This window comes from Mustela lutreola, chromosome 8, assembly GCF_030435805.1.
Source record: "Mustela lutreola isolate mMusLut2 chromosome 8, mMusLut2.pri, whole genome shotgun sequence".
Lineage (NCBI taxonomy): Eukaryota > Metazoa > Chordata > Mammalia > Carnivora > Mustelidae > Mustela > Mustela lutreola.
In genome coordinates, this window is record NC_081297.1 from 7,172,843 (window position 1) to 7,200,095 (window position 27,253).

General features: G+C 49.0%; 1 protein-coding gene across 5 annotated transcripts in view; it reads right to left on the reverse strand.

Moving 5' to 3' along the window:
• Positions 1-27,253, reverse strand: part of SFMBT2 (Scm like with four mbt domains 2) — a 228,742-nt gene that overhangs the window by 21,108 nt on the left and 180,381 nt on the right. For all 5 annotated transcript variants that reach the window (XM_059183765.1, XM_059183762.1, XM_059183764.1 and 2 more), the window contains 5 exons: positions 24,055-24,168; positions 22,499-22,541; positions 20,576-20,646; positions 18,330-18,469; positions 7,162-7,271 (listed from right to left, as the gene is read on the reverse strand). In XM_059183765.1, coding sequence (XP_059039748.1) covers positions 7,162-7,271; positions 18,330-18,469; positions 20,576-20,646; positions 22,499-22,541; positions 24,055-24,168 — 478 coding nt within the window. The remainder of the gene's footprint in view (positions 1-7,161; positions 7,272-18,329; positions 18,470-20,575; positions 20,647-22,498; positions 22,542-24,054; positions 24,169-27,253) is intronic.

Sequence of the window (27,253 nt, forward strand, 5' to 3'; positions counted from 1 at the left end):
ATGGTATCGGGTCCCAGGACGGAATCCTGCATCCGGCTCCCTGCTTCTCCCTCTCCCTCTCCCTCTGCTCGTTCTCTCTCTTCCCTCTCTCAAAAAAAATAAATAAAAATAAAAATAAAAAATAAATAAAATCTTAAAAAAAAAAAAAAAAAAGCCTGCTGGGTATGGTTCCCACTGGCCAAATCTGGGCCAACCCGAGCGTCAGAGTAAGCTGATGACGTCACCCCACTGAACGAACCTGTAGCCCCTGAACTCACACAACACAAACAAGGCTCTGAAAAGGCTGAAAGCCTGACAAAGAGGGATATTTACGTAGTACAGAGCGTGCCCCCACCAGCTGCCTCTGCCCCACAGCAGCGTGGCAGACGTCCCTTAATTAGGTGATCAAAGTCAACACCCCCAGGGAGGGGTGCACAGAGACGGGCGTCAGCCAGCAGGGTGCTGTGGGAACATCCTTACTCCTGTGATACTCCCTACACACCCCCTGAACCCCGTCATGCAGAAACATGAAAGAAACTCCCAAAGAAGCAGCGTTCTGCAACGTGGTCCCTACCCTCCACAAATATCAAGGTCATGAAGGTCAGGAAAAAGTCCGAGTAACTGTTGGGGAGCAAAGGGACCCTAAGAGACAGGGCAGCCCAGCGCCCCGGTTCTGCCCGAGGGACAACACTGGGACAGTGGAGACACGAATGCTAGTACATAGCACTCGTGTGCACCACTGTTCTGATTCTGATTATGTGGGAGAGCGTCCTTGCTGGTAGGAAATGGTTATGGACTGGGGGGCGATGGGCCATCATGCCAACCATTTACTCTGAAATCCACCAGGAAAAAGAATGTAATTGTAATAAATTGTTTATATAATTTAAAGTCATTTTTCTAGAAGTCTGAGACTGTTTCCAGATAAACACGTAGAGAAGAAATAATAAAAATGCTGGGTGTATATTGACTCAAACTACATGAAGCTTAGTATATACCACGATTTCCATCTCTGTTTTCGCGTGCTGTGGGTCAGTACGGGCATTCGCTTTTGGATCTTCACGCAACGCGGGGAAGACACATTGGACCTTACAGCTCCTGGCCTGTTTGGAGCCGGCCAACAAGGAGGGTGAGTGTCTGCACAACCCTTGTTCGTGAAGACGCACTAAACATACACAGCTACCAATCTACCAAGAAACGCAGGCAAAAGGCGGCTCCAGGACTGTACCCATAGGCTGGGGTTTAATGGTGACTGCATGCACACGACAGGGTCATTTCTGTGTTCTCTGAGACGCCGCACAACGTGACCATCCGAGCCTCACAGTCTCCCAGGGCCATCGCGGGCAGGTCAGGCGTCAGGAGCTCCGCCAGACGTGGAGAGGTGGGCGGGCCGTGCCCAGGGCGCGAACTGAGGGGCGCCACCGCGGTCCCCTCGCTAGCCTGTATCGCAGGTGGCCGTAGAATCCGTTCTGCAGCTCTCCGCATCAGGAAAGGCTGACAAACAGTAACGCCAGGGACACACTTCTGCAGGGAGAACGGGAGGGGAACACCTCAAAGCACGGGATCAAGCTCCTTGCTTTAGCCTGTCAATGTGAGTCCAGAGGGAAGGACCCTCTGCCGGGAACTTAGTAAAAGGACCAGCAAGGCTGTTGTAAACACAAGGTAAGGTTCTTCAAGCATGGAGCACAGGTTCAGTGAGGAGCGGAAAACACTGGAAGACATGATCCAGCTAGTGCACAGCAGGAAACTCCCTGGTCTCGGAAGGAAGGAAGGAAGGAGAGAGAGGAAAGGAGGAAAAGAAGCCAGAACTGCCGCGGCAGGACAAGAAGCGAAGATAAAGAAGGAGGGACCCAGGGAGATGTGCGAGCCGCCAGCGGCAGAGGAGCTCCGCCTCCGTCACTCTGAAGACCGCCCCCGTTCCCGGGGCACCTCGGCCTTACTGAGGTTCCAGAGATGCGCGGAACTTGATCCTGTGTTTATTAGCAGGGCGCCCGAGCACAGGCTGGGTGACAGAGGTCTCAGACACCCACTGTGAAACAGCACAGGATGCCAGAAAGCAGAGGGACGCAGGAGGGATCCTCTCCCCGGCTGTCCCTGTGGGGACCCCGGAGCCAACCCAGAGACGATTTTAAGATGAAGACAGCTGAGATCCAAAGATGCAGCAAGCAGCTTTCCCAGAGCCTCCATGAGCTGACTAAAAGCAGAAACTTCTGAGAAACGAGGACTGCCTTAAGTTCCTTCTTTGGAGTGGCTTCTCACCGTGGGGGAGAGACCAGAGTAAACCCACCATAAATCCCCTCTCTGAGGAGCTTCATGGCCATGGAAAAGAAAGACTGCTCGTGCCCACATAAACCAACTTTTCCACAAACTTTCTTATCTTCTACTTGTTCTCCTAAAAACTCCTATGTCTTTCATAAAGAAACCTATTTGGGGGCGCCTGGGTGGCTCAGTGGGTTAAGTCTCTGCCTTAGGCTCAGGTCATGATCTCAGGGTGCGTCCTAGGATCAAGCCCCGCATCGGCTTTCTGCTCGGCAGGAAGCCTGTTTCCCCCTCTCTCTCTGCCTGCCTCTCTGCCTATTTGTGATCTCTGTCAAAAAAATAAATAAAATTGGGGTGCCTGGGTGGTTCAGTGGGTTAAAGCCTCTGCATTTGGCTCAGGTCATGATCCCAGAGTCCCAGGATTGAGCCCCACATTGGGGTCTCTGCTCAGTGGGGAGCCTGCTCCCCCCCCCACCTACTTGTGATCTCTGTCAAATAATAAAATCTTTTTTAAAAAAACAAACAAATAAATAAATAAAATCTTAAAAAAAGAAAAAAAAAAAAAGAAAGAAAGAAACCTATTTGTTCTTCCCCTAAGGGCCTTTGCTCCATACTCTCTTTCCCCTACTGAGCTAGGGGTAACATACACATAAGCTCCAGATCCTAACTTCCCCTTCAAGTTCCCCATCAGGAAGCACTCCTGTGTGAGTGCATGGTGCACCTGTGAGTAAAGTCTTTTCTCTTGCTCATCAGTCCTCTGTCAGTTTAATTTGCAGGCTCCCAGGAACTGAACATTACAGGATACAGAAAAGGTTTTTTCCTCCTTGCCATCAAGAAGGAAGTATGGATAGTCTTCCAGTATCTTCCTACCAATCAAAGTGGGGGTTTATTTCCACATGTGAGTACATCAGGCAGGGTGGAGAAAGAGAGATGAAGACGGAGAAACAAGGATGCTGGAAAATATTCACCTCTTTCCCCCGAGAAAAACTGGATTTTGAGCCAAAAAGAAATCCAGAGTGAAAAAACCCAACAGTGATGTAACAATCCACTCTTGAATTCCAGGAGGAATTCAACTTGGGAGGACTCCAACTGGGCCAACGTTCTCTCATTCACTTGCAAAATGACCCCAGAGCAGGACCTTCTAATAGAACTTGGTGAGGCAGCGATGGGGGCGTGAGAGCACAAAACCAGGTTCTACTCCCGCAGGCTGAATCCACGACCTGAGGAAGAATTCTGAAGGAAGAACTCAACTCTGCGGAGACAGAGAAGCTTCCCATGCTGGAAGACCTTCACTCCGTTCCTTAGCCACAATGAGCAATGGTCCTGACTTCCTACAGAAGGGAGCCTTTCCTTCACTGCCACATCTCTGTGATCTTCAGAACTATGGGCAATGCTCTGGTTCACTGGCTTCTGGTCTTATGAGACACAACCCCTCAGAAACTTCTGCCATCTTTCTGGATTCCTGCATTTCAAGGAATGAGAACTCTGAGTAAGAAAGGGGTATGTGTGTGCTTATTTTGGAAAGACCCAATCCAATTCAGAACATCCTAAACTGGTCTTTGTTGGAAGCAGAAACACCAGGCCCACAACCTGGGGAACGTCCGCGCGCAGAAACTTGGGCTTATGTTCCACAAACTGGTTCAGCACCTGCTTCCTGGAATGTTAACGGCATGTTTTCAGGAGGTGATCGCATAAATCTGAGCGAGGTAAAAATTAACAAATGAACAAACTAATAATTTTTTTTTTCAACGAAAGGCCTCTGTTTGCAACTCCTTTTCCACACAAATCATTTTGCTGCCAAATATTACATCTTGCTACTCACAAAATAGAAGCATGAGTAAAAGACCAAAAAAAAAAAGCGGGGGGGGGGGGGAGAAACACATAAAAAATCAGTAACTGCTTATGAAAAAGAGACCAAACTATCGTTTCTATAGAGCCAAGTGTGACTCACCTTGAAGTTGTGACTTCCCCTGCGTCTGCCTAAATGATAAAGAAGTCTCATTCCCTCCAGTTACAGAGGACAATTCCTCTTTAAATATTCTGAGTAACTGTAGCAAAGGACTGTGAAAATGTATTAAGCCTTTACCTAGATTTTAAGACGATCACAAAAGCCCCTCAAAGCAGAGTTAACAGTCTTTCTCCTCCCAAGAAGATTCTAGAACATGTTGGAAAACATTTAAATGTCTCTAGATGCACACGGTTGGAATTATTTTTTTTTTTTAATCCCCCTAACGTATAGCCTAAATTCTTCCTCCTGAAATTCAAACTAATGTAGGTCAATTTAGTATACGGAAATGCACTGGAGAGAAACGTTCTCTTCCAGGACTGCTGAATGAACTACGTGAGAACCTACTTACTCTTCGGAACCACAGCTACCTGGGTTTTGCCTTTCAATATACGCTGAAGACTCCCAGTACAGACTCCTTACCCGGTGCTCAATACTGCAGTAAGTTCTTTAAGTATAAAAGGTGTGGCTGTCAGATAAATAGGGGGAAAAATCATCAAGGGACAGAAGATGACGATGTTAGGTCTTTCTCCCACGCACAGGTCAAACCTTTTCAATGGCACCTCCATCCTCTCAAGAAAATGGGTCTTTTCAGACGAGGAAGAACGAGTCAGAAACCCCAACTGCTCAGCGACTGCCCTCCCAAACCCCAGGACTGATGATCTCTTGTCTGTTTCCCCTGAAAGCACTCCCCGTGATACTGTCATTGGAGGACAGGGACCCAGACAACCAAATGCCTTAAATGCGAGTCCCCCCCGCCCCCACCCGCCAGAGGTTAATTTTTTCAGGACAGGATGTGTTTCAGCCTTCCAGCAAAATGGGAAGAAGGCCGGGCTCTCTCCTCTCATTTGCACCAAAAAAAACAGCCAAGTTGTCAAGATCTAAAATGTTGTCGTTTTACATCAGAAGCGAAGAGGTGACTCAGCACACAGTACCCTTAGAAGGAACACTCCCTCCCCCTGTAAATCTGTCATCATTAGCAGCTGCTTTTGAGACGCCACTGTGATCCAGAACTCTCGAAACCCAGGGCAGACAGACACATCCTCGTTGTAAGCTGCCACATAGGATCCGCTAAGGAACACACCGTCGTCTACGACCTAACAGGTAACACATCGCCTTCACGATCAGGCAGGGCTGACTGCCCATGTCAGTTTTGACTGTATGAGGCTGGATTTCATAAAAGCTCTGATCGACCTGGTAACGTGAAAATGAGTGCCAACACCGCAAAATTAACTCTCCCTATCATTCCGGTACCTGGGGCAACTTTCTGGCTTGTTTAGCAACAGGGGCGATTTTAATGGGGTTTAAGATTTTTGTCCCTGTCCTATTTCCTTATCTGTGAGGTGTGTTTGGGAGGTACGGAATCTTATAGAAACTGTTTAAAGCAAGTGTTTCTCTGTACCAACACATGCTCAAGTTTTTGGCCACCGCTGTTCCGGGGCATTGACCTTAGAAAATGTCGAGGTGCTGCTGATCTCCCCCTCAGATGAAGTAGAAAGATAAGGAACAGTCAGCTGGTGAAAAACCTGCTTTAGTTTCTTTTGCACTACAGGTGATGCTCATGTATTTTTTTTTTTTTAATAAATTCAGTTGCTTACATTTATTTCTATTTTTGAAAAAAGTAAATTGTTAACAAACCACACTAATTACAGAAGGAAAAGATTTAGTATGGCTGGAAGAGACCATTAATTTTTCCCATTAATCATAGCCTCTCAGGTAATTTATAGGGGAGGCTCATTTAAATACTTCTCGGGAAGGAGGAGATACGTGCCACGTCTCACCGGCAAGCCACTTCACACAAATAAACGTTCTCCCAACTAATGCGTATTCCCTCTGATGCCTGGGACTTGGCAGCGCATCGCTGGACCACAAATGACATTTATGGCATCTAAAATTACAGACGTGATCAAAAAAGAAACTAGGAAATGCTAGGCCGAGAAGACAGCGAATGGAGAGTCGCCAAGTGGCATCCCGCCAACCTTACCCAGGACCAGCGTGGTCAGGAAACCACACAGGAGGATAAAACCGGTCAAACAAACCACTTCACATCCCTCAACTTCCACATGAGCAGGTCAGGTGCTTTCTTTAAAGGGGGCTCAGCCACACACTCGTCGCGGAACGTGCGTCCCTGCTCAGAAAGATCTCATTTCCCAAATGTCACATCTGAAGACTATGTGAGGACGCTGTTCCACAACAAGCTGACCAGTCAGATCTAGTCTGCGGAAAAGCTAAACGAATACCAAGGACCCAAAGTCGAAGCGATTATTAACAGAAATTATCTTGACAGATTGATCTTCTTCTCTCCGCCTTCTAAACACGGCGCTCAAGCTTCTCCATCCAGCAGGGGCCGTCCGTTTCGGAGCTCGAGCAACTCGAGCAAGGCCAACGTACCCGCTTTCCAGTTAGCCTATTTGGAAATAAGCGGGACCAACTACATTTCAACCCACACCCATTTACCAAAACCAAGCAGAGGATAGGGTTCTTTTTATCTTTTAACACTGCCAACTGTCGGAGCAAAGAACATCTATCTGTGTCTGGCAGAGCTCCTCACAGTATCGAATATTAAGAGTTGTCCGTGAATCACAAATAATGACAACAGATATCCTCTCTTTCGTAACTATTCCCCTTCTGATCAAATAATCTGTTGGTCCTGAAACACAGGACATTCTGACTCTGAACGTTTATCACAACAAAGTTACAGTTAAACAAATCTCTCCTTTTGTTCCAGAATCCCAAGGCTTAAGGCAACTCCATGAAGCAGAAACGCCAATAAAGCTGCACACAGCGCCCAGCCCAGAACTAAAGAATGGCGGCCCCTCCCATCTGTCTGCACTTTGCGGGCTGTGTCAGGCAGAGGAAGGACAAATTTCAAAGCAGCAGGCGCTTACCAGACCTTGTTTCCCAGAACTGAGAACACCTACTTTGCCTTCAGCGTCTCCTCCTGAAAATTCCAGTGAGGATCCTCCACCAGCTGCAATTCTCTCAACACCCTTCCAGGCTTGTAAGCCGCATTGATGATCATGCTAAGAACCTGTGGGGGAGAAAAGAGCAGCAATGAACTTCAGCCGCATCCACCCCGGCTAAGCCAAGAACGCTGCCCCCACCACCCGGCGAGTGCTGGCCGCACACATCTGCTGAGTGGGGCAGAGCATCCTCCGCGGCCGGACACCGGCTCGGCTCACCACCCACGGGGTCCAGAGGATGGCAAAATCCAGTCCCCCTGGCGGGCGTGTGGACCGCTGGCCAGAGGGCACGGCGGACTTTCCCAGTCGTGTCTGACGGAAGAAAAGCGGATCTATTTCCTCTAAAGAGCCATTACTTTGCAATGGGATTGGCTACTGAGAATTTTTTATTTTTTAAAATAAATTTCAAAAGGAATCAGTGGGACGGAGGCAACAGAACAGATCTGCACTGACAATTCTGAGTGGACTTCAGGTATCTGTCCAGAGACTAACCAAGTATCTGAAAATCACCTGATGCCGGCTCAGTATACAGACGATTCACAAGAGGACGGTGCTCTGAGATGTAAGCGCTTCGAAGGACCGTGTGGAGTAACCAATACTCTCCCGTCTCCTATTTCCTCAAACCTCTCCTTTATTTCCAATTCCCAGCCCAAGGAAGTCCACCAGTGGTCCGTGCCTCCTGTGACACTACCAGAAAGACGGGACATTCCGCCCTGTGAACCCATGCGGGCTCTGAGAAGGTCCCATGTTCCTATTAACCTCGATGTGCCCCTTGAATGGAAAGGCCACAGAATTCAGATCCCGCGGGGCAGCCCCCCCCTTCCGTAAGCCAGTCATTAACCACAAACGTCTGCAAGCTCTGGCACGTTCCAGAGCGGCTGCCACTTGGACATACCGCGTGAAGAACGGGAGGTACGACGTAGCCTCCAAAGGACCCCCCCCCCAGTGTGAAGTTGCCCAAACGACCCCTTGCTGAGGATCCACCATGTGTGAGCCCCCTGTTGTGGCAGCAGGAATGCGTCACTGTGCCCGGCACGCCTGCGGGGTCTTCCGCCCTTGAGGGGAACCAGCCAGGCCCTGAGCTCACGTTTGCAGGTTTCTAAGCAAAACACACACCCCTGGGGAGGGGGTGTGAGAATCGCCATGACTGGAGTCCCTGCCAGAGCCCCTCTGCCTTTGGGGAGGACACCGCACGGTATCAGGGGGAGGATGGAGATCAACGTATGTGGCCTGGATTTTTACGTCGCAGTGCCTGAGGCACTGGCATGTTCTGCACCCTGATTTGATTCTGAAAAAGAACAAAGCTCCCTATTACAACAGAAGAACCAATCTTTACAGTATTTCAAACGGTGCAATAAGCCTGCAAGTGTCTTCTCTGAGCCGGGCCAGCGCTCCGCTGTGTTGCCAGGTTCCTACAAATCCCTGGCAGGAGCCCATGGGCCGTCCGCTCAGCCGAGGCACTAAAAGGCCAGAACAAGGCCATACAAGCAGTTTTGCAGTGTTTATGTTTTCTGTGTTAGAATAATCATCCGATTTTATTGTTTACTCTCAGTACCATTTGCAGAAATCGAGTTTAAAAATAAATCCAATTAGAACTGGCTGAAATAATGCACGAAGTATTTATCAACAGACAATAAAATTTAAACCAATTCTTTCCATTGTGTTTCACGAGGAAGGGCCCAGAGCTACATGTTATTCGCTGCAGAACGAAATGTATTTGGAGATGGTGACAAGAAAATGCCTTCCAGAGTTCCATTCAGCCTGGGAACAGGCAGCCATTAGGTTGTCAAAAGCGTCTAATATTGAATAATTTTCCCATGGCATTTCCGACGCCGCACTGCGCGTTGCCAAGTTCAGCAGGCTCGCCGTCAGACTTTGGGACTGTTGGCTCAATCATTCTTCTGCTCGCGACATCTTAGCGCATGACGACTACCTCTAGGAAAACAACTCAGTTGGCAGCTGGTACCACCATCCAGAGTCAGAATTACTGCTGCCTGTACCACACGGTGACTCAGGTCACTGGATTATGCTCTTGATCACAAGGGGTTGCGTGGACCCTGCCCACAATTAGCTAGCAGGATGCGGCTGTGAAGTTAATAAACATTATTCCCAAGAAACGCACGTACAGGCGTTGGGGTAACTCCAGGAGGAAACTCATGCTCCACGCAACCTTCCCTCGGCTTCTTGGAGTCCATGACATGGGTGGTGGAGAACACACCTCACGCAGAAGTCTCACCTCTGCTGGTGAACAGATCTGGGCTCGAACCCCAGTTCCATCTTGTAGAAGGATGAGTTCTTGGGGTGCCCGATTGGCTTTCCTCCTGTAGGATGGGGACACTGCCATTTATCTGGCTCATAAGGGGATCAGAACATTCCACCCCAAATACGCCATTTTGGCATAGGATTATTTTGAGTTGAAGGCAACGGAGAACTACACACAGGAGGAACTCTCCATTCTGCCCTTTCCTGCCTAGAAGCAGGGCCCAGGTGTCCCTTCATGCCCGCAGAAGGAAGAGGAGAGCAACCCTTGTCACTGGAGAAAGCAACATGTCCCTGAGATGACTCTGCAGAAACCACCTTCACTAAAAGAAACCTCAACTTCCACTGGTTTTCCTTATACTTGCCTTCCCACAGCTCAGCGCCCTAGAAGCCTGAACCCCTTTCCTTGGTCTCTCCCCTCTTCTACCTGCACTGCCGTTTGTTAAAATGGTACGGAAACATCTCAAGCATAATGGCCTCCCTGGGTTTTCACTTGTTTTCTGTGAGCCCCTGTGCACACAACATAAACCTTCCCTCCTACTGATCTGTTTTGTGGTCCGTTTAATTCACATGCCCCAGTCACTAAACCTAAAAGTAGAGATTTTCCTTCTCTACAACAGGAATGCCATGAAAAATAAAAGAGATCACATATTAGCACACAAAAAACGTTAAAAGGTAGCCCAAATCGCAGTATCAACCCAGTCCTCGCCAAGCCATAAAATAAACTGTCCAGCTCGCTATCCCCGCCAGCCCCCATGGATGTGTCAGTCTTTACAACTCTGCAAGATAACTCTGCGTCAAAGCTCCTTGACTTTCTTGCCACTGATTCCTTTTCAGAACACAACTTCTCATAAAAGTACTCTGTACTTTTAAATTCCGCTGCTTCAATTCCATTCTCGACTGACCCAAATCCGATTCCTCTTCAACCACGACACACGAGTGCTCTGGGAAGGTCACTGAGGACCTGCCACCAAATCCAATTAGCACTCCCGGCTCGCTGGGTCTCGGAGGAACCCGCCCCGCGTTCCATCGCCTGGGCCTGCAGCACCTCTCCCCGTGCTTTCCCTCCCTCTGCTCCGCAGGAACAAACGCTTATGCAGAAAGCGGGGAGCGGGTCAGGTGCGTGGGGGTGGGGAGGGGATCAGGGGAGGCAGAACACAGGTAGGCTGTGCCAGCCACAGGAGCTCACTCTGCACACCACGTGGGGCACACAGGAGCCGCTCGACCAACGTGGGTTTCTTCCCCCAACGCCTCCCCTTTCGGGCGCTCAGAAGATTATGTAAATTGGTGGGAATTTTTTTTTGTTCACATCATGAAATTATGTGATTCCATGATTTCCTTTCATATCCACGGTCATGAAAACTCCCAAAACACCAAAGTAATTTAGATAATTTCCAACCTCAACTGTATCATATGATCAAAGTCAGAACAATGTTGAAAGTGCAGGGAACCACTTAATAAGAAAATTATTTCTTTGAGTGTCAAAATCAGAAAACACTTTAGAAAGCAAATATGGCTCCCACAGCTTGAGTTCGGCTGATTTAATGGAAAAGAGACAGATTCTCAACTTTGAAAGTATGTAATTTGCTAAATTCTAGTGACTGTGGGGAGGCCTCTCTTTGGGGGAGACTGGCTCCTGTGGAAACAGGAAGGAGAAGATTCCCTCTTGGGGAGGTCGAGGAGTCAGAAAAAGGATCTGGACACAAAGCAGCCTCCCCCACATGCTCCAACAGACATTTCTCTGCAGTGCCTTCAAGAGCCATGGTTACAATAATTAGCTTTTTACAGGAACTGGGGCCATCAAAGGCCCTCGTGGGCCTAAAACATTTCTCCTTTCCAACTTCAAAATCAGAGGAATGGAGCTAATATGATAAACAGGTTGCTTGTTTTTATTCCCCTGTAAAATGATAAAGAATTGTTCCTGCTTAATCAGCAGTTTCTCCATCCATAGGGTTTTGAGCCTCAGAAAGGAAATAACCTTTTCAAGTGATTTACTCCTGAAAACTACTTGTTTTCATTTCGTCTTCTCAAAAACTGACGGCTCTCTGCACACATTCCTTTGCAAATGCTGCGTGTGATACTAAATATTATCTAATGATAAACTTTATGTTCCTCACTCCTTTTGTTGTTGCAAAAATGTTACTGCTAATAATAACAATTAGACGTTTTACCAAGTGGAGAACTCCACTGCTTTGGCCAAAACTGATTTCGACTTTCATTCGATCCTCAATGGAAGGCTGACCTCCCCTGGCAGCCCACTACTCGGGAGGGGAGGTGCTCCCTCTGTCCCAGCGGCAAGGCTAGGAAGCCCCCCGGGCTGCCCGGTAGGTAGCCTTTCCTCCAACCCAATCCCACGCCAAAGAACTCCTGGCTCCATTGCTTCAACTTGATTGAAAGATCATTTCTCAAAAGAGGCTATAATTCCCAGGAATTCTCTACCTGCCCCTGGAAGGCCATCAGAAGAATCCCATCAGACCCTAAATCTTCATTCACCTCAGTCACCAGAAACCCATCACTTCTAGAACATTCTTTATACCCAGAATCTGTTCCCTTAGGACTCTGCATTTCCCCCTAGTATGACCCAATCTCAAGCCCTTCCGTGCAAGCCCAATGCATCCCTTCTGCCCTCTATCATCAGCGAAATATCCTAGAACCCCACACGCTTTCCAGAATATTCTTCACCCTATAATTTTCCCTTCTGCTCTTTCCCTTCTGCACCCCAACCCCTATTCATATGTTGAAATGCTAACCTCCGTGTGAAGGCATTAGGGATGGGGCCCTTGGGGGAAGATTAGGGCTCCATGAGGTCTTGAGGCTGGCCCCCCTGTGCTGGAGTATAACTGTGAGAAGAGACCCCAGCGCCTATTCTCTCTCCCACCATGGGAGGACACTGCGAAGAGGCATCCAGCCCCACGCAAAGCAGGACCCACTCCGTGGGCACCCCAACCTCGGGTTCCTGCCTCCAGAGCTGCGAGGCACACGTCTGCTATCTGAGCACATCTGTGGCGTCGGCTGCAGCAGCCCGAGCAGATCAGCCACCCGCCTCTCCTACACCGTCACCTTCCCTGCTCTGCGGACAGCTTCCCTTCCTGCAGGAGCCCGTCCACGGTCCCACCCTCAACCGTGACAACTCTCCCCTCCTCTCTCACCTTCCTGCAGCCACCTTGTTCACTCTCCCTTCTCTTCCTAGGACTGTCTGCACTTGGGGGTCCTCCTCTCCTCTAGCACTCTCTGGCACCCACCCAGGGGTGCTCCCACGCCCACAACGTGCCCGCATCACCAAAGAACAGCCATCCTTGGTTCTGTTCTTATCCAGCCCTGCTGGTGCCTTGAGGCACTGCCCTCACACCTTCCTTGGTGAGCACCCTCTCCTCTACCTCCAAGACACCAGCCTCTCCAGGGCTTCCTGAATCCCAGCTCGCTTTCCCTGGGTCCCCCTCTGTGCCTCCTCCCACAAATAACAGTGGGGCTCAGGACTCAAATCCTTGGACTGTCGACTTCACTCTGCGGTGCACCTGGCTTTCAGCATGGCCGCAGACTCACAAACTAATGGTTCCTAAACTATTTCCATCCTAAACCTTTCCCCAGCTCCAGACTTGTGTGTCTGCCTCCCCTGGGATGCTCGGTGGGCATTCTGTTCAAATAAGACAGATTTTATCCATCTGACAGCTTCCCCTTCTCAATAACGTCTCTTTTCTTAGTGCTCACAGCTGACTTGGGACACCTCCGTGAATTCTGCTCTTTTCACAGTCCATGCCCATAGTCCAAATGAAACACTCCCTGTCTCCAATATATATCAGCTTATTTGTGTACTGTCCACTCCCACGAGATCATAAGCACCACATGAGGGACTGTATTTTGTTTGCTGCTGTATTCATAGTAGTCACAATTATACCCGCCAATAGCGGGAGTTCAGTAAGTTGTTTTTTTTTTTTAATTTTTTCAATGAATTTCAATATGAGCTCTGAAATGAGTTAAAAATATTTAAAAATATATTCAAAAGTTATTTAAAAATAGTTAAAATCAAACTGATATCAGAAATTAGTGACTAATTCATCCCAAGGATATCTTTGATACCATAAAATACACAAAATATGTGTGGATACAGACCCAGGGGGTAATATTTGCTCCTGACTTTCTTTGCTACAAAGGCCTATCCTACAGCATGATGAGAAAGTTCCACGAAGGGATCTTACCTTCCTGACAGGCAAAGAACAAAAATTTAAGCTTTGCCAACCCTCCCAGACACCGGCCAGCATGCTGTGAAGTCCGGCTTCACAGGTGATGTGTATGTGACAGTTTATGCCCACACCCAGGCTTGGTGCTTTGTTCTTTACGGGCTGGTGTTCAGCATAAGCTTAAGACAGCAGCAACGGAGCTACCACACGAAGCCACCCAGAGGCAGGGCACCATCTTGTATTTTGTTGATGGACGTAATGAGACATCACCGAGGCCAGACTTTTCCTCTGACATTACTGCAGAGCCTGAGTCCTTCATATGAGGCCACAGTCCCCCGTGACCCACTCCACCTTCTCCGTTTATACTGATGCACACAAGCCTCTTCTGAGGGACAGAAGGGACCGTCACATGCAGTATGGCACCATTTACGTGAACAGCCAAGGCTGCTCTGGATTCCTTTTCTGGGTTCCCACACGAAGTCGTTCCAGTGTTTAAGTGAAAGTCGTGACAAGGAGCCAAGAACAAACGCTCGATGATACACAATGAAGGGAAAGTCAAACAAGTCAGCCCAGGACTCCCCAAACGTGGGAAATAAACACGGTAATCAAAACCAAGAGACTGAGGGAAAGAGCTTCACGGGTCAACCATGTGGCAGAAACATGAACCGCGAGCCTCGACAGAAGCCAAACTCCAGCTGTCGGAACCCACCGGAAAGCCGGGAGGGTGTGGCGCTCACTCTCCCCTGTGGGGCACCGTTTGCAGGCGGGCATCTCGGATGGGGCAGGGGAGGCTGGCGCGGTGCCCGACTCAGAACAGGGAGGCCTCCGGAGCCCCTGCTGGCGCCCGTGCCATGCCCGTGAAGCACAGGGCCATGGGCACGGCGCCTAGAATCCACAGGAAGGGCAGGTCTGCAAACTCGCCCCCTGCGTCAGACCTGATGTTCACTATTTCAACCCTCTGCTGTGATGCTCGAGACCCACTGCCCCGACTGCCTGACGTTGGCTACATGTCATGGGGGGCTCGCGCAGTCGGAGATAACTGCCAGATGCCTGTCGGGCGGGGGGCCTCCGCCCCCGCCAGCCAGGGAGAAGGGGTCTGCGATCCTGGGTCCTGAGCCCGAGCACAGGAGGCGGTCCCAGCGAGACCTGGAAGGACACCATGGGGTACACAGAAAGGGGCTCCGGAGCAGGCATCTCTGTCCGTCCTCTGCCTTACTGCCTAACACGTGACCCTGCTTCCAGGTTCACACACCACGTGCCTACGCCTCCCGTGGACCCCACGGAACACGGAACTGGGGTGTTCTTCTAACCTGGCACAGATCTCTGCTGTGTGTCTGCAGTGTTGGTTTGCTAGGGTGAGACAGGCTGAGAGCGGTGACAGACCAGACCCCTCCCCGATCTGCAAGCGGGTTGTCACCTCACCAAATGAGGGGCTGCATCTCTTGCCCACCCTGATCCCCACTCCAAGAACAGAGCCCATAGGGCACGAGAGTACGACCCAGGCATTCCCGGGGCCTGAACGAATGAACGGCGGAGGGACCATGATTTCCTGCCAGGCTCCAGCACCGGAAGGGTCCCTGGTGTGGCACACGCTCAGGGAGCCTCGACTGTGTGTGGAGTCAGCCAGCACCTTCGTATCTGAAACACGCTAGAGCGGTCGTGGACAGCTGGAGAGCTGTGCCCAGACCACAGCGCCCCCGCAGGCCCCACACCACTCACTCCACACCTGCTGAGGCCCCAGAGCTACGAAGACAACAGAAGCCAACCGGACAGAGGAATCTCATTCACTGGAGGTGAGTACTCCCTGCTAGTCTGCCCTCTGGGAAGCGAGGACCCTTTTCTCCACCTGCATTTCACTTCCCCAAGGTCGGCTCTGGCCACAGGCACACAGGTCAGCCACCTCCGAGCAGAACAGACGGGGGACGACAGCTGTCACTCTGCGTTTCTTAAGGACCTGAAAACCTTTAACTGCTAAAAGCACCAAAAGCCTGAGAAGCAAACGTGCTCTGTCTTTGCTCCAATTACCTCGTTCTCTTTAAGTAAAATGCAATTTGAAACCACAGAGGTTTGGGAGCTGAAGGGAGCACATTAGCATAAATATTGGCTGGCTGGAACTCCCATTTTTCCTGCTCTCACAGAACTGAAGTGCTTATTTTTTTTCTTCTTCTTCTTCTTTTCCTGCCTCATGCATTTTCTGAACATCAGCAAAAAACTAGTTTTGTCATCAGAAAATGGCTCTGGCCTGGCTTTTGCATTTGGCTTCTGGCAGCTATCGGGGAATTGGTTGGGGACAACCACTGTTGACTCTGAAAACCACTGTGAGAGCCAAAGAGCCAGGCCCTGAAGATAGGCCGGACGCGGACCAGCATGTCTGTGAGCAGAGCCGGGGCAGGTGACCGGAACCCCGGGCTGATCCCTGGAGCTCGCCGGCCTTCCTGCTCCTTCCCAATCCCTCCTGACAAAAACAGGCTCACATCCAGGCAGGCATCGCCTAACCCACAACCCGCTTGGGCTGGACCGCGGCGGTGGGGGTGGGCGGGCAATGCTCTGTCCAGGGATGCGATTCCATGTCACGACGGGAATCCTGACACGGTCCTGGTTTCATCTCGTCCTCCATCTGCTCCATCATCCGCGAGGATCCAAGGTCCGCGCTGCCTCGCCCAGAGCTGACCAAAGGTCCCTCCACTTGTCCGTGTCACCTTGGCCTTTCAGAGGCATGCCTTGTCCCTCCACCTGCCTCGAGCACTATTATTCCGTAGCGACGAATGTCTTGTCTGTGAGACCAACCTGCCGCTTCAGCTGGGCCAAAATGTGCACCGTTCACTTTCGGGAGGCAGGGCCCAGGTGCAGGAGGTGAGCCACTTTAAATCAAGTGGGTGCCGGCGGCTGAGGACACCTGCCAAGGGCCCAGGACAAGGCCCACCCACACCTGTGCCCTTGCTGTGTCCGTCCTCCACACTCAAGGTGCCGCACGCCTTCCTTCCCGCTCTTCCCGCCTCCGGCCCCGGGCACCACGGACAGCCCAAGCCTCCCGGGAGCAGGCTGCCCGCGCCTCCTTCCGCACCGACCGTGGGGGACTCCCGGGGATCTCCACACACCTGCGCCGGACCCCTGGCGGCACGAAGATGCTCCCCCCTCTGCAGTCCTCGACCAGAGGCGCGTGAAATGATGGGACCCCTGCCGAACGCCCTGTGGGTTCCATGCTCCCAAGTAAAACCCACAGCAATGGCCCTATCAGAGCTTCTTCTCAGAGTTTCTTCTCAACCACTACTTCAATTTTCTCTCTAAAAGGGATTTTTGTTTTCTGAACATGTAAGTCTTTAACTGGTAATTCCGTGTTAGCCTAGAAAGGCTAACAAGCTCGGCCTCTGCTACAACCATCTCACTCTCTTTAAGGAGAATGACATCGGAAACCACGTGGACATCCCCGTGTGGAGGGAAGGCATTTGCACGGCATCACTCAGAGGGCCAAAGAAGGCCACCCTAGAGCTACATGGCTACCCAGTCCCGCCTCACCCGTCAGGCAGGCCAGACCTCTCTTCCGTTCTTTTGAAACTGTGACATTCTTCTGTACTTCCGAGTCGCCTCCAGCCGAGGGAACCGCACCCTGTCCCGACACCCAGCTGTACAGCCGCCGCCATGCTCCCACAGGAGGCATTCTTCCCTTTGCCCAAGCCAGAGCAAGGGGCCCTTCCCATCTGTTTGTCACTCCTTGTGCTCCCAAAGCGCTCTGCTCTGCGCCCTGACTGTCCCCCCGCACCGGACCGCCAGCCTAGAGTACGCCATCTCCCCAGCAGGGCCGTGAAGCTCCAACAGACCAGGGGCAGGGACAGCTTGTGTTCAGACATGGCACTTGGCACAGGGCCTGCCTCCAAGAAGTGGCCTCACAGACATGTGTTTGGTACATGAACATATTGTTGGGCCCCGGGAATTAAAACACATTCACTGCGAAGAACAACATCTACGTGGAGTCCTCTTTCTTAAGAGAAAACACTGATACATGTGAAAAGAGCAAAGATCACGTCCCAAGAACAGTTCAGAATGGTTCCAGAATGCTAAGCCATGTCCCCACGGGGTCTGTGGCAAGGCTATAAAAACGCACCAGAGAAGAACACCTCCGTCACTTTAACGAGGACTCACCTCTCTCTGTGGGTGGACCCCGAAAGACAGGGAGAGAAATGAGAAAGAAGCATCGAAATGATGCATGGCTTTGCCCACAACACCAACTTTAGGCAAGTGCCTGGAACCCACCGTGCAGTGAGCCCGTGCGTCCTGCAGGCAGACGCCGCACACGGACGACCGACGGAGGGGAAAGGCCATGCCACCCCTGACATGGCCGAGGGGCAGCCATCCCTAACAGCACTTTCTGTCACCCATCCAGGCTTACTTACCTCTTGAGAGAAACGTCCAGTCTGCGGGCCCGGGCCTCCACTCCACACAGGCAGCCCTTAAACCCACTGCAAGGTTCCACAGGACGCGGGCAAGCAAGGTCTGGATGCCCCTCCACAGGCCTGCGAGCCTTGCCGGTCTCTGCCTGACCAGCTCCCGTCCGAGGACAGAGAGAAAGGAAGCGCGTGGAAAATGTCACCTCAAGTGATTCAAATTTCTGTTATGGCCTTCAGAAATCGTGTCTGTGTCCGGGACGCCTGTGGAAATGTGCGGCCGCAGAGCCCCGCGTGCCTGGCTTACCTCCTTCAGCACCAGCACGCACTTGCCCGGTCCCACCGACTGAGGTAGCTCGGCGATCCGGCCCTTGTTCAGGTAAGGGCCCGAGAAACACCTGTGGTTGATGAAGAGCTGCGGACAGCAGTACTTCCCGTTGACAGGGCCTGCGGGGACAGCAGCACAGATCCCGATGAAACCTGCTCCGACCCACTCAGTCGGCAAAACGACCCAGAGGCCCGCTGCGTCTTAGCAGCCGAATGTCTTATAGACACAAGAGCGTAAAATTGGGGTTATTTTTTTGCTACCATATAAATGAACTTTTCTGTTTATGATGCAGGATTCAAGACACAGAAAAAGATGTGAAATCAAGACAATGATAAACAATGCATCACTGTGCAGCTGAGAAAAACAAGACACAAAACAGGAAACACGCTCAGCAACAGAGCTCAGCTCCCCTGGGTTTTCTACCCCAGAACTCCCCCACCTTCTCTTCCCCTAGCCTGAATCTGGTGTTTGTCATTTCCACAAAGGTCTATAAACTTGACCACAAACACTGGTAGACCAAAATGCATGGCATTTCGGGTATTTTTAAAGATGTCCCATAAACAGTTCTCTGCAACCTTTTGTTTGTTCGACCTACAGTTTCTACAATCCCTCCAATGGTCCACGTATATGAAGAACGTTCATCCTTCTGTCCTTTCTCTGTGTGACTCCATGACACGAAGCCAGCGCAAGCCAGCAGTCCACTCTCTTGCTGACGGACACTCAGTCACTTCTACTTGCTCGGCATGACCGACAGCGCTCTACTGAACACAGCTGTAAACAGCTGCTTCTTCCGGGCAAGAGAGCCTTCCAAGTCCATAACAAGGAGGGGACGTGCTTGGCCATGGGGGCTGCACATCTTCGGTGTCCCCCCACACGTGCTCAAACCGATCTCCACACGGACAATTCCAGTTTCTACTCCCATCAACACTGCACTGAAGCAGCTGCCATCCCACGTCCAAGGTTTGGCCAATCTCATGGACGTGCCAAGTACCTCCCAGGAATCTGCATTTCCCTCATTATGCTTTCCACATAGCAGGGTCTCAAATGGCCACGGGGAAACGTGGACGGACTGAATGATGAGGTAGTACCCGAAACCTGCCCGGTGTCTGTAACAGGGTCTCGCTGTCAGCCCAGGCCCGCCCTTCCCAAAGCGTTCCTGCTGAGTTCCACTACTAGTGGTGACTCTGTCCAAAGACCCTCCTTCGTGTGGGACGGTAATTTAACAGGCCCAGAAGGGCTGTCCTCATAGGACTTCAACTAAATACCAAGAGGGAAGGAAGGAGGAGTGTTATTTTTGTGAGGGGAAGACAAAGGGAGTAATACAACAATTACAGACTCTGAAAGAAGAGCTGACACGGTTCTTTTAAAACCATTCTGAAGTGTGAATTCTATACAACAAAATTAGGCAAAAGAATTATGTCCACAGCTGCATATACATGGAAATTTTTTGGTAGGATTACCCTATCCAGAACCTCAGGAAAAAAAACATTTTAGTAAGTCTACTCAGAAAAATGCTCTCCTTATAGAAGTTTGATTGCCAGGATTCTTTCATGCCATAGAGCTTAGAATCCCGGAAGAATTCAGAGCAGTTTTCACTTTGGTTAGAAAACCGAATTCTTAATCAAATGTGTTATTTAATGTACAAACACGTCTATAATCAGAGTTGTTGTCAACGGGGTATCCACATTTGTTTTCAAAGGTCATTGTAAGATATAGAACTTCACACATTAAAAAACATAAATTATTCACTTTTATTTGTTCGACCTACAGTTTCTACAATCCCTCCAATGGCTTTCAAACACAGAGGGTTTTAAGGAACAATTCAAAAGCCCCAGGGACTTAAATATTAACCAGTAATGGAAAAATGCAAGTGGGACAACAAAAAAATGTGAAAAAAAAATGGATGCCTACTAATATTTTCAATTCTCTCTCCTTGCACATGACCATCTACGACATACATCCCTAACTGGGCTCAAATTTCCAAGGAACACATGGACTCTTCTCCTGAAGACTGAGAGAACGGTCTAGAGCCACGGACCAAGAGACACAAGAAGCAGAGAATCTGGTTTAGAAATTTTTTTTTAATAGGTATGTGTTAATAAGCGGCAAGAGCAACAAGGAGAATGAACTTAAAGTAGAGATGTTCTTCTATTGACCTAAAACCACATGCACGTCTCCACTCCCAGATCAGGACAGGATGGCCAGCCGTGGGTGGGTTCGCTTACCTGCGGTGTCCAGGTGAGGGAATAAACAAAGGTCATGAGGTATTTTCTCAACAGGCACTGTGGATGGCAATCTGTTGATCAAGAAAATACAACCATCACGGCTTGCACACTTGAGAAGAAATGCAACAAACAAAATAACTAATTAAATTAATTAACTTAATTAAGTCTTTTCCCAACTTATAGTGACTATCACGGAAATCCAAGCACATAGTAAAGCCAATGGCATGTCTGCCCCTCATGTGGTCACCCCTGACAAGTGATATTCTTCAAGGAGGCCCCTGCGTTTGTCTCTTGCTGTAGAATCGTCATAATGCCCTTCATTATATTTTAGACACAAAGAAACATCAACTTGCATAGATTTTAATGGAACTCAGACTTCCCTTCGACAGAAGAAGCTGGTACTTTCTACAGACTAGTGTCTGAGAACTACTTGGCCTTCAATTTTTGGTGCCTTGCTTGTGTGGGTCATGGCCACACTAAAAAGACCTCCAAAGAAAGCCTATGAATGGACAGCTCCTAGAAAGAACAGTCAGCCTAGCCTAGAGCAGAGTTTGTGTTCTAGTTCAGTAAAAAGCTGCTGAATGAACAGAGAAGTAGCCCCAGGGGGAAGAGGTGCGCTGGTTTTCACAGGGCACCCAGGATGGCGGTGTGGAAACCACATCACTGAAAAATGACACAAATGCAGAGCGAACCATTATGAGATCTCAGTGGGGTCCTCTCTGTGCTGGTTCTCAAAGTGGGGTCCACACACTTGTGGACCAGTGCCACCCGGAAAAGTGTCAGATGCACAGACACACAGGCCCCACTGAAGACATCCCGAGTCGGGGGATTCGGAGATGGGCCCAGCAGTGAGTGTGTCTTATGGAGCTGTCTGGGCTGGTACAAGCGCAGGGCGGGGGCCATGGGCCCACGGACCACAGACTGAGGAGTTACAGATTCGGGCGGGGGCCACGGGCCCACGGACCACAGACTGAGGAGTTACAGATTCGGCTTTGGGTTCAGTGATGGGACCGTCTATTGTTTGCTCTCGGTTTCAATGTTATCCAGACCACACCGGAGTCATATTATTAACCTGCTACACGGAGCTTAGACACGAATGCACTGAAAATGCCCTGTTATTCACTGTTACTCACATTCAAATAGCGATGCACTTATTATTCAATTTCATTTTACAATTAAACCTGGGAACCCAAGAAAAATGCTGTTCTTCAATTCACTTCTACTGGTGTATTTTTATTAAGAAAACAGAACCACATTGCAAAGGTTGTGTATTGTAGTGGACCTTAGCTGCTCTTCAATATATAAAATATATATACATAAATGCTACAAACTTTCAAAAACATATTCCATGTACACACACCGCTTGATACCTTTTCTCCCTAAAATTACAACTGAAACCGGGGGTAATATACACTGAGCTAACCATGACATTTTTGTCACAAGAAATCTAATTTAATCTTCAAGAAACCCCCAAGAAACAGGTGCTTCACACAAGAGGATGCTGAGATGCAGAGCAATAAAGCAGCTTCGAGGACACCTTGCTGGGCCTGCCAAGCTGGCCTCAGACGACAGTCTGCCCACCGGGCTGGCAGTGACCTGTGATGCCTGCATGCGGAGTGTGGGTGGGGAGAGCGAGGTGCCGTCACTCTCCATGTGTGGGGCCAGGATGCCCTCCAGGTTTGCCGACGAGGACCGGGAGGGAGAAACTACAAACCAGAGAAGAGATCCCTGGTGGAGCAGAGCCTGTGTCTCGCATGTAACAGGTGCATCATAAAGACAGGTATATCTACGATCCCCTCTGTGACTGCGCCAACTGTGAACTAACCCCCGATACAAACAGCCGTGCTTCCGATCCTCTCTAAAGATGGCTCTATGGAGCTTAGCACCTGTAAGTTTTGGGAAAAAACAGAAACAGAAACGTACTGTTTTTCTGGTTGCACGACTGCAATCTTTCTCTTCTTTTGTGCTGTAAAATAGGCAAGAAAGGGCAAAAAGACAGTCAGCTTCGTTTGCAAGTTGAGCAAAGGCATTTTCCAAAAACATCTTCCCATTGAACTGGGTCAGTTTCAAAGTAACAATTTAAACACTGAAAAGTTACTGCATTCTCACAACTTTAATTTCCTCTAGCATTAAAATAAGTCTTTGATTAGGGGCGCGTGGGGGTGCAGTTGGTTGGGCACCTGACTCTTGGTTTCCGCTCAGGTCAGGATCTCCAGGTCGTGAGATCGAGCCCTGTGACCTTCTCTCTTCCTCCGTACCGCCTCTCCACGCTCTTCCCTCCCTTCTCAATCTCTCTCTAACATAAATAAATCTAAAAGAGGCTCTGACTCATCAGAAATGAAGTCTAAACAGAATTCCCTGCATTCAGTAAGATTAAACAGATCACTATGTTTGTATCCTCCAGATAAATACCTAGTGCAATCACGGGGTTGTAGGGTATATTTACTTTTTTATTTATTTTTAACTTTTTGAGGAAGCTCCATACTGTTTCCAGAGTGGCTATGTAATTTTAACTAACACTTTTGGTAAACATTAGGGTGGAATAAGAAATGGCAAAACTGATTAGTTTTGAAGAGTTTTAAGTGGTACGATCTCAGGATAATGAGCTACAGTAACCTATGTTAAAACACACACTGTTGTATATATTTAAGAGACAGACAGAGTTAGCTGCTGGGTTAACTACTAAATACTGTTTTAATTTTGTCTTTTTGTGATCAGAAGGATGTCATATTATGTACTTTTCAAAGCAAAGTTGAAATCTCACTGGTTAGTTAGTGCTGAGATTGGTTAAGTTTTTATATGTTATGTCAGTAACTATTAGGACCAATTATGATTCTTTTAGGGTAAACCTCACGAGAAAAATCAGTTGTTCCTCAGACATGATAGAGAAATGGTATCTGGGGGCTCCTGGGTTGCTCAGTGGGTTGAGTGCCTGACTCCTGGTTTCAGTTCAGGTTGTGATCTCAGGGTCTTGAGACCGAGCCCCAAGTCGGGCTCGGTGCTAAGGGGAGCCTGCTTGAGAGTCTCTCCCTCTGTCCCTTGCCCCCCCCCCCCCCCGCCCCGCTCATGCATTCTCTCTCCCCACCTCAAAACAGAAACAACAACAAAAAAATAAACAAAAAACCCCATGGTATTTAGCTTAAATTTTCTCTAATCAAAATAATGAACTTTAAACTGAAGACTTAGTTTTTTAAAGAATCTATTTATATATCATTTTATACAATCTTTATAGGTCTTATTACATTTATTTTCTATTTTACCTCTGCCACTCCATGGACCTTCACCTGCCACACCATCCTGACTTAGCTTGTCTACCTGTAAGATGCTTCCAAATCTCCATCTCTCAAAGGTACTGGAAGCATCCATGAAATAAAAACATTGTTTTTTACAACCTGGCTACAGTCTCTTTACAACACTGTCTATTCACCTCCCGAGCCCCGGACCCCGTCCACGCTGGCTCCCACCTGGGCGATACTCACAGATGGTTTTGTGCGGTGTGGTCAGAGGGTACGAGTTCGCTTCGCACCAGCCCACGGGGAAGATGTCCATGGACTCCACGTCAACAATGAACTCAGGGGAAGGAGTCTGCAGACCTGCATCGGGAAAGTCAAGACAACGGGTACGGACATTACCACGGAGACCCAGAAGAAAGGAGCCCAGAAGCATCACGGACACGAGGATCTCGCTCCCCGGACTGTTCAGCCGAGCCCAGTCTGATGACCGATACCAGCACCTGAAGTACCAAACAGCCGGAGTACGAGGGGTGCAAAGAAAGTGGAGATCCAGAAGATCCAAGCTACTTCCTGTGTGGGGTGGGGGGGCCGAAAAGCTGGCAGAGGGAACAAGGCCATCCCTTTCCCAAAAGTGCCTTTAATAAAAACGAAGGAAACGGGCCCGAGCTGGGGACACCAAGACACACTTCGTCTGACACCCAGCAAAGGCTGACCTTCAATTCATGAAGGTTAAGACTACCATGGAAAGAACCAGCTGGGCATGGCAACGTGGCTGTTGAGCAAGACACACAGACAGTTCCCCTAGGGAGCGGGCTCACTCGTCGGTTTGACGGCGGTTACTTATTTTGAACTCCATGGGTGGCCTGCAGGCTTCGGTCATATCCCATCCCACAAAAGCCATTTATGCGGGAGGGTCTTTTCTAGCGGGGTCTGCCTAAAAGTCACCCCGTTTCATGGATCTACTCGTGCCTTGTGATAAACTGTCAGCACAGCTCGGAGACTCTGAGCGAGGAAATCTGCCTGTGAGGTAAGCAAAGCTCTCAAGGAGAGCTCTGGCCACAGAGGACACACTTGGAACCCAGCAAACTAGTGAAAAGGAGAAAATTCGATACCGAATCAATAGTTCTTTGGGGGAAAACAGAAAACCCAGCAGCACTGAGGGAAGACACTCATGAACTACGAATGGAAAGACGTGACCTCTATTAAGACTTCCTCTCGCTTTGCCTTGGCTGCTTCATGGAGCAACAGGAGAAAACAACGCAGTCAACAACCCCCCCCCCCCGGCAACACCCGCCCACGTCACCACTCCCCATCTGAGGAGTTTTAAATCCTACCTCCCCCCAAACTGAATGTCACGAAGCTCAATTCCAACAGACACAAAATGGTCCCAACCGCTGTAACGCTGACGTCTGCTGCATCGGGCCCTCCCCCCAGCTCCTCGTGGTACAGGAGATTCCATGAGAAAGCAGCACGCTGTTCCACAGATGCGGTTCCAATTAAGTGCTAGCCCAACACTGCTGCACTCGCGGCACCCGAACACGCCGATGCACGCCGTGTGATCACCACCAAAGTCACTCCCAGCTCTGGATTCCTTCCCCAAGAGAGCAAGTACCATGATTATCAATCCTAACCTTCTCTCTCCTTAATGCTCCCAATAATCCGAAGGGTACATAAGCTAAAGGAATGCAAGCAGCTTTGTGGGGATCAGTTCTCCCCAGCTGAGTGAATGGAAATCATTTCTGTCCCCCATTACGACTCCACGGGTACTTAATGTACTCGCCAAAGAGACCGTCTAACAAACAAGACCACGTCCAAAACAGACAAGAAGTAAACTCCCTGGGTGGCTTCACTGAGGAAGTGACCGCTCCTGTCCTGGAGGGCGCCCGGCTCTCTAGAGGGTCTGCAAGCTGTCTTTTCCTCTCCAGACACACAAGAACAGCACCTGTTTCCCAGCTACTCAACAATTTTGCCAATGGGCTGAATTCATCTACAACATATATATGTATCTCCAGACTTATGTTTAGGTACAAATAAGATTTTCAAGGTCAAAGTAGTACTTCGAAAAGAAGCATAAGGTGAACTTGATAGCCTGTTCCTTCCTGAATCATGACCTTGATCTTCCAATATTCTGCTGGCTCAAACATCACTTGCTATTAATGCTTTAATATATACACTTCCAAAGCAAGGTATACAGTCATATATTTATATGGCTGTCTCTACCATGCTTTAAAATTCTTCAGTCATGCTCTGCATTCAGAACAAATATTTATGAGCTGCAACGTGACAGCGATGACATCTTCAAGAAGGTTATAATCCCGCCTTCCCTGCACCTTCAAATCTGACCCATTAAGGCATCCACTGAATAGGAACAGATGGAAAACTGGGTTATTTATCTCCCAGAAACATTTTCCTGACTGTGAAACTTTTCCAATCCTATTCTGAATGATGGGTATCGATTCCTTATGTCCTAGGAACTAGGACATATCTACAGCTAGATACAGCTGGCTGGACTCGGAATAATCTTTATAAAAAATAATCCACTATTTTCCAAGACCAGCGACCCACTAGCTTAGAAAATAATCCATTACAAATGTATGCGATTATCCTTGATTATTCCAGGGTTTCCACAACTACCTATACAGAGCTTAGTGGACTACTGCAATAGTCTTACCATTTTAGAGGACACCCTCTGTGAACAACACAAGGTCATGCTCAACCCTAGAGTTCATTTTAGCTGCATCCATCAATACGAATTCTACTTGCTTATCCTTATCCAGAACTTTCATCTCAAAAACCACCAAGAAGCCTCAATCTCTATCTATGGGAAAGTACTTCAATAAATTCTGGTACACCATATGACGGGATCTTCTGCCACTGTAAAAAAAGGATGAGAAACCTCTTTGTATACTTATATATAAAGATGTATCTGTATATGTTGAGTCAAATAAAGGCAGAGTACAGAACACTGTGGATATGTAGTATGCTACCATCTGTTTAAAAAAGGGGGAAATAACATATATTTATATGTGCATAAGACAAATCTGGAACCAAGTGTAAAATTCTAATACAGTGGGCGTCTGCTGGGAAAGGAACTAGGGCCCCGAGGGACAGGAGCAGGAGTGGGAGAGAGACTCTGACCATGGACACTTTCATGTATTTTTGGCCCTTGCGAATGAATCAACTAATTTATAATCACAAGCTCACTATCACTACAATAATCACACAACACAAATGCTCCAAGAACAAAAAGAGTTTCACGCACAGACCCTACTGCCACAGAAGCCAGATTAATGACGGGCAAGTGACCATAATAGGAAATAAAACCACACTATGACGAATCATTTTGCTACGAGGACAGAGATGTTCCATATTCACAAAGCATGTAAATTTGTTAAGAGTCACTTTGGAACCTTAAAATAGTTCTGCCATGTGCCACATCCAGAGA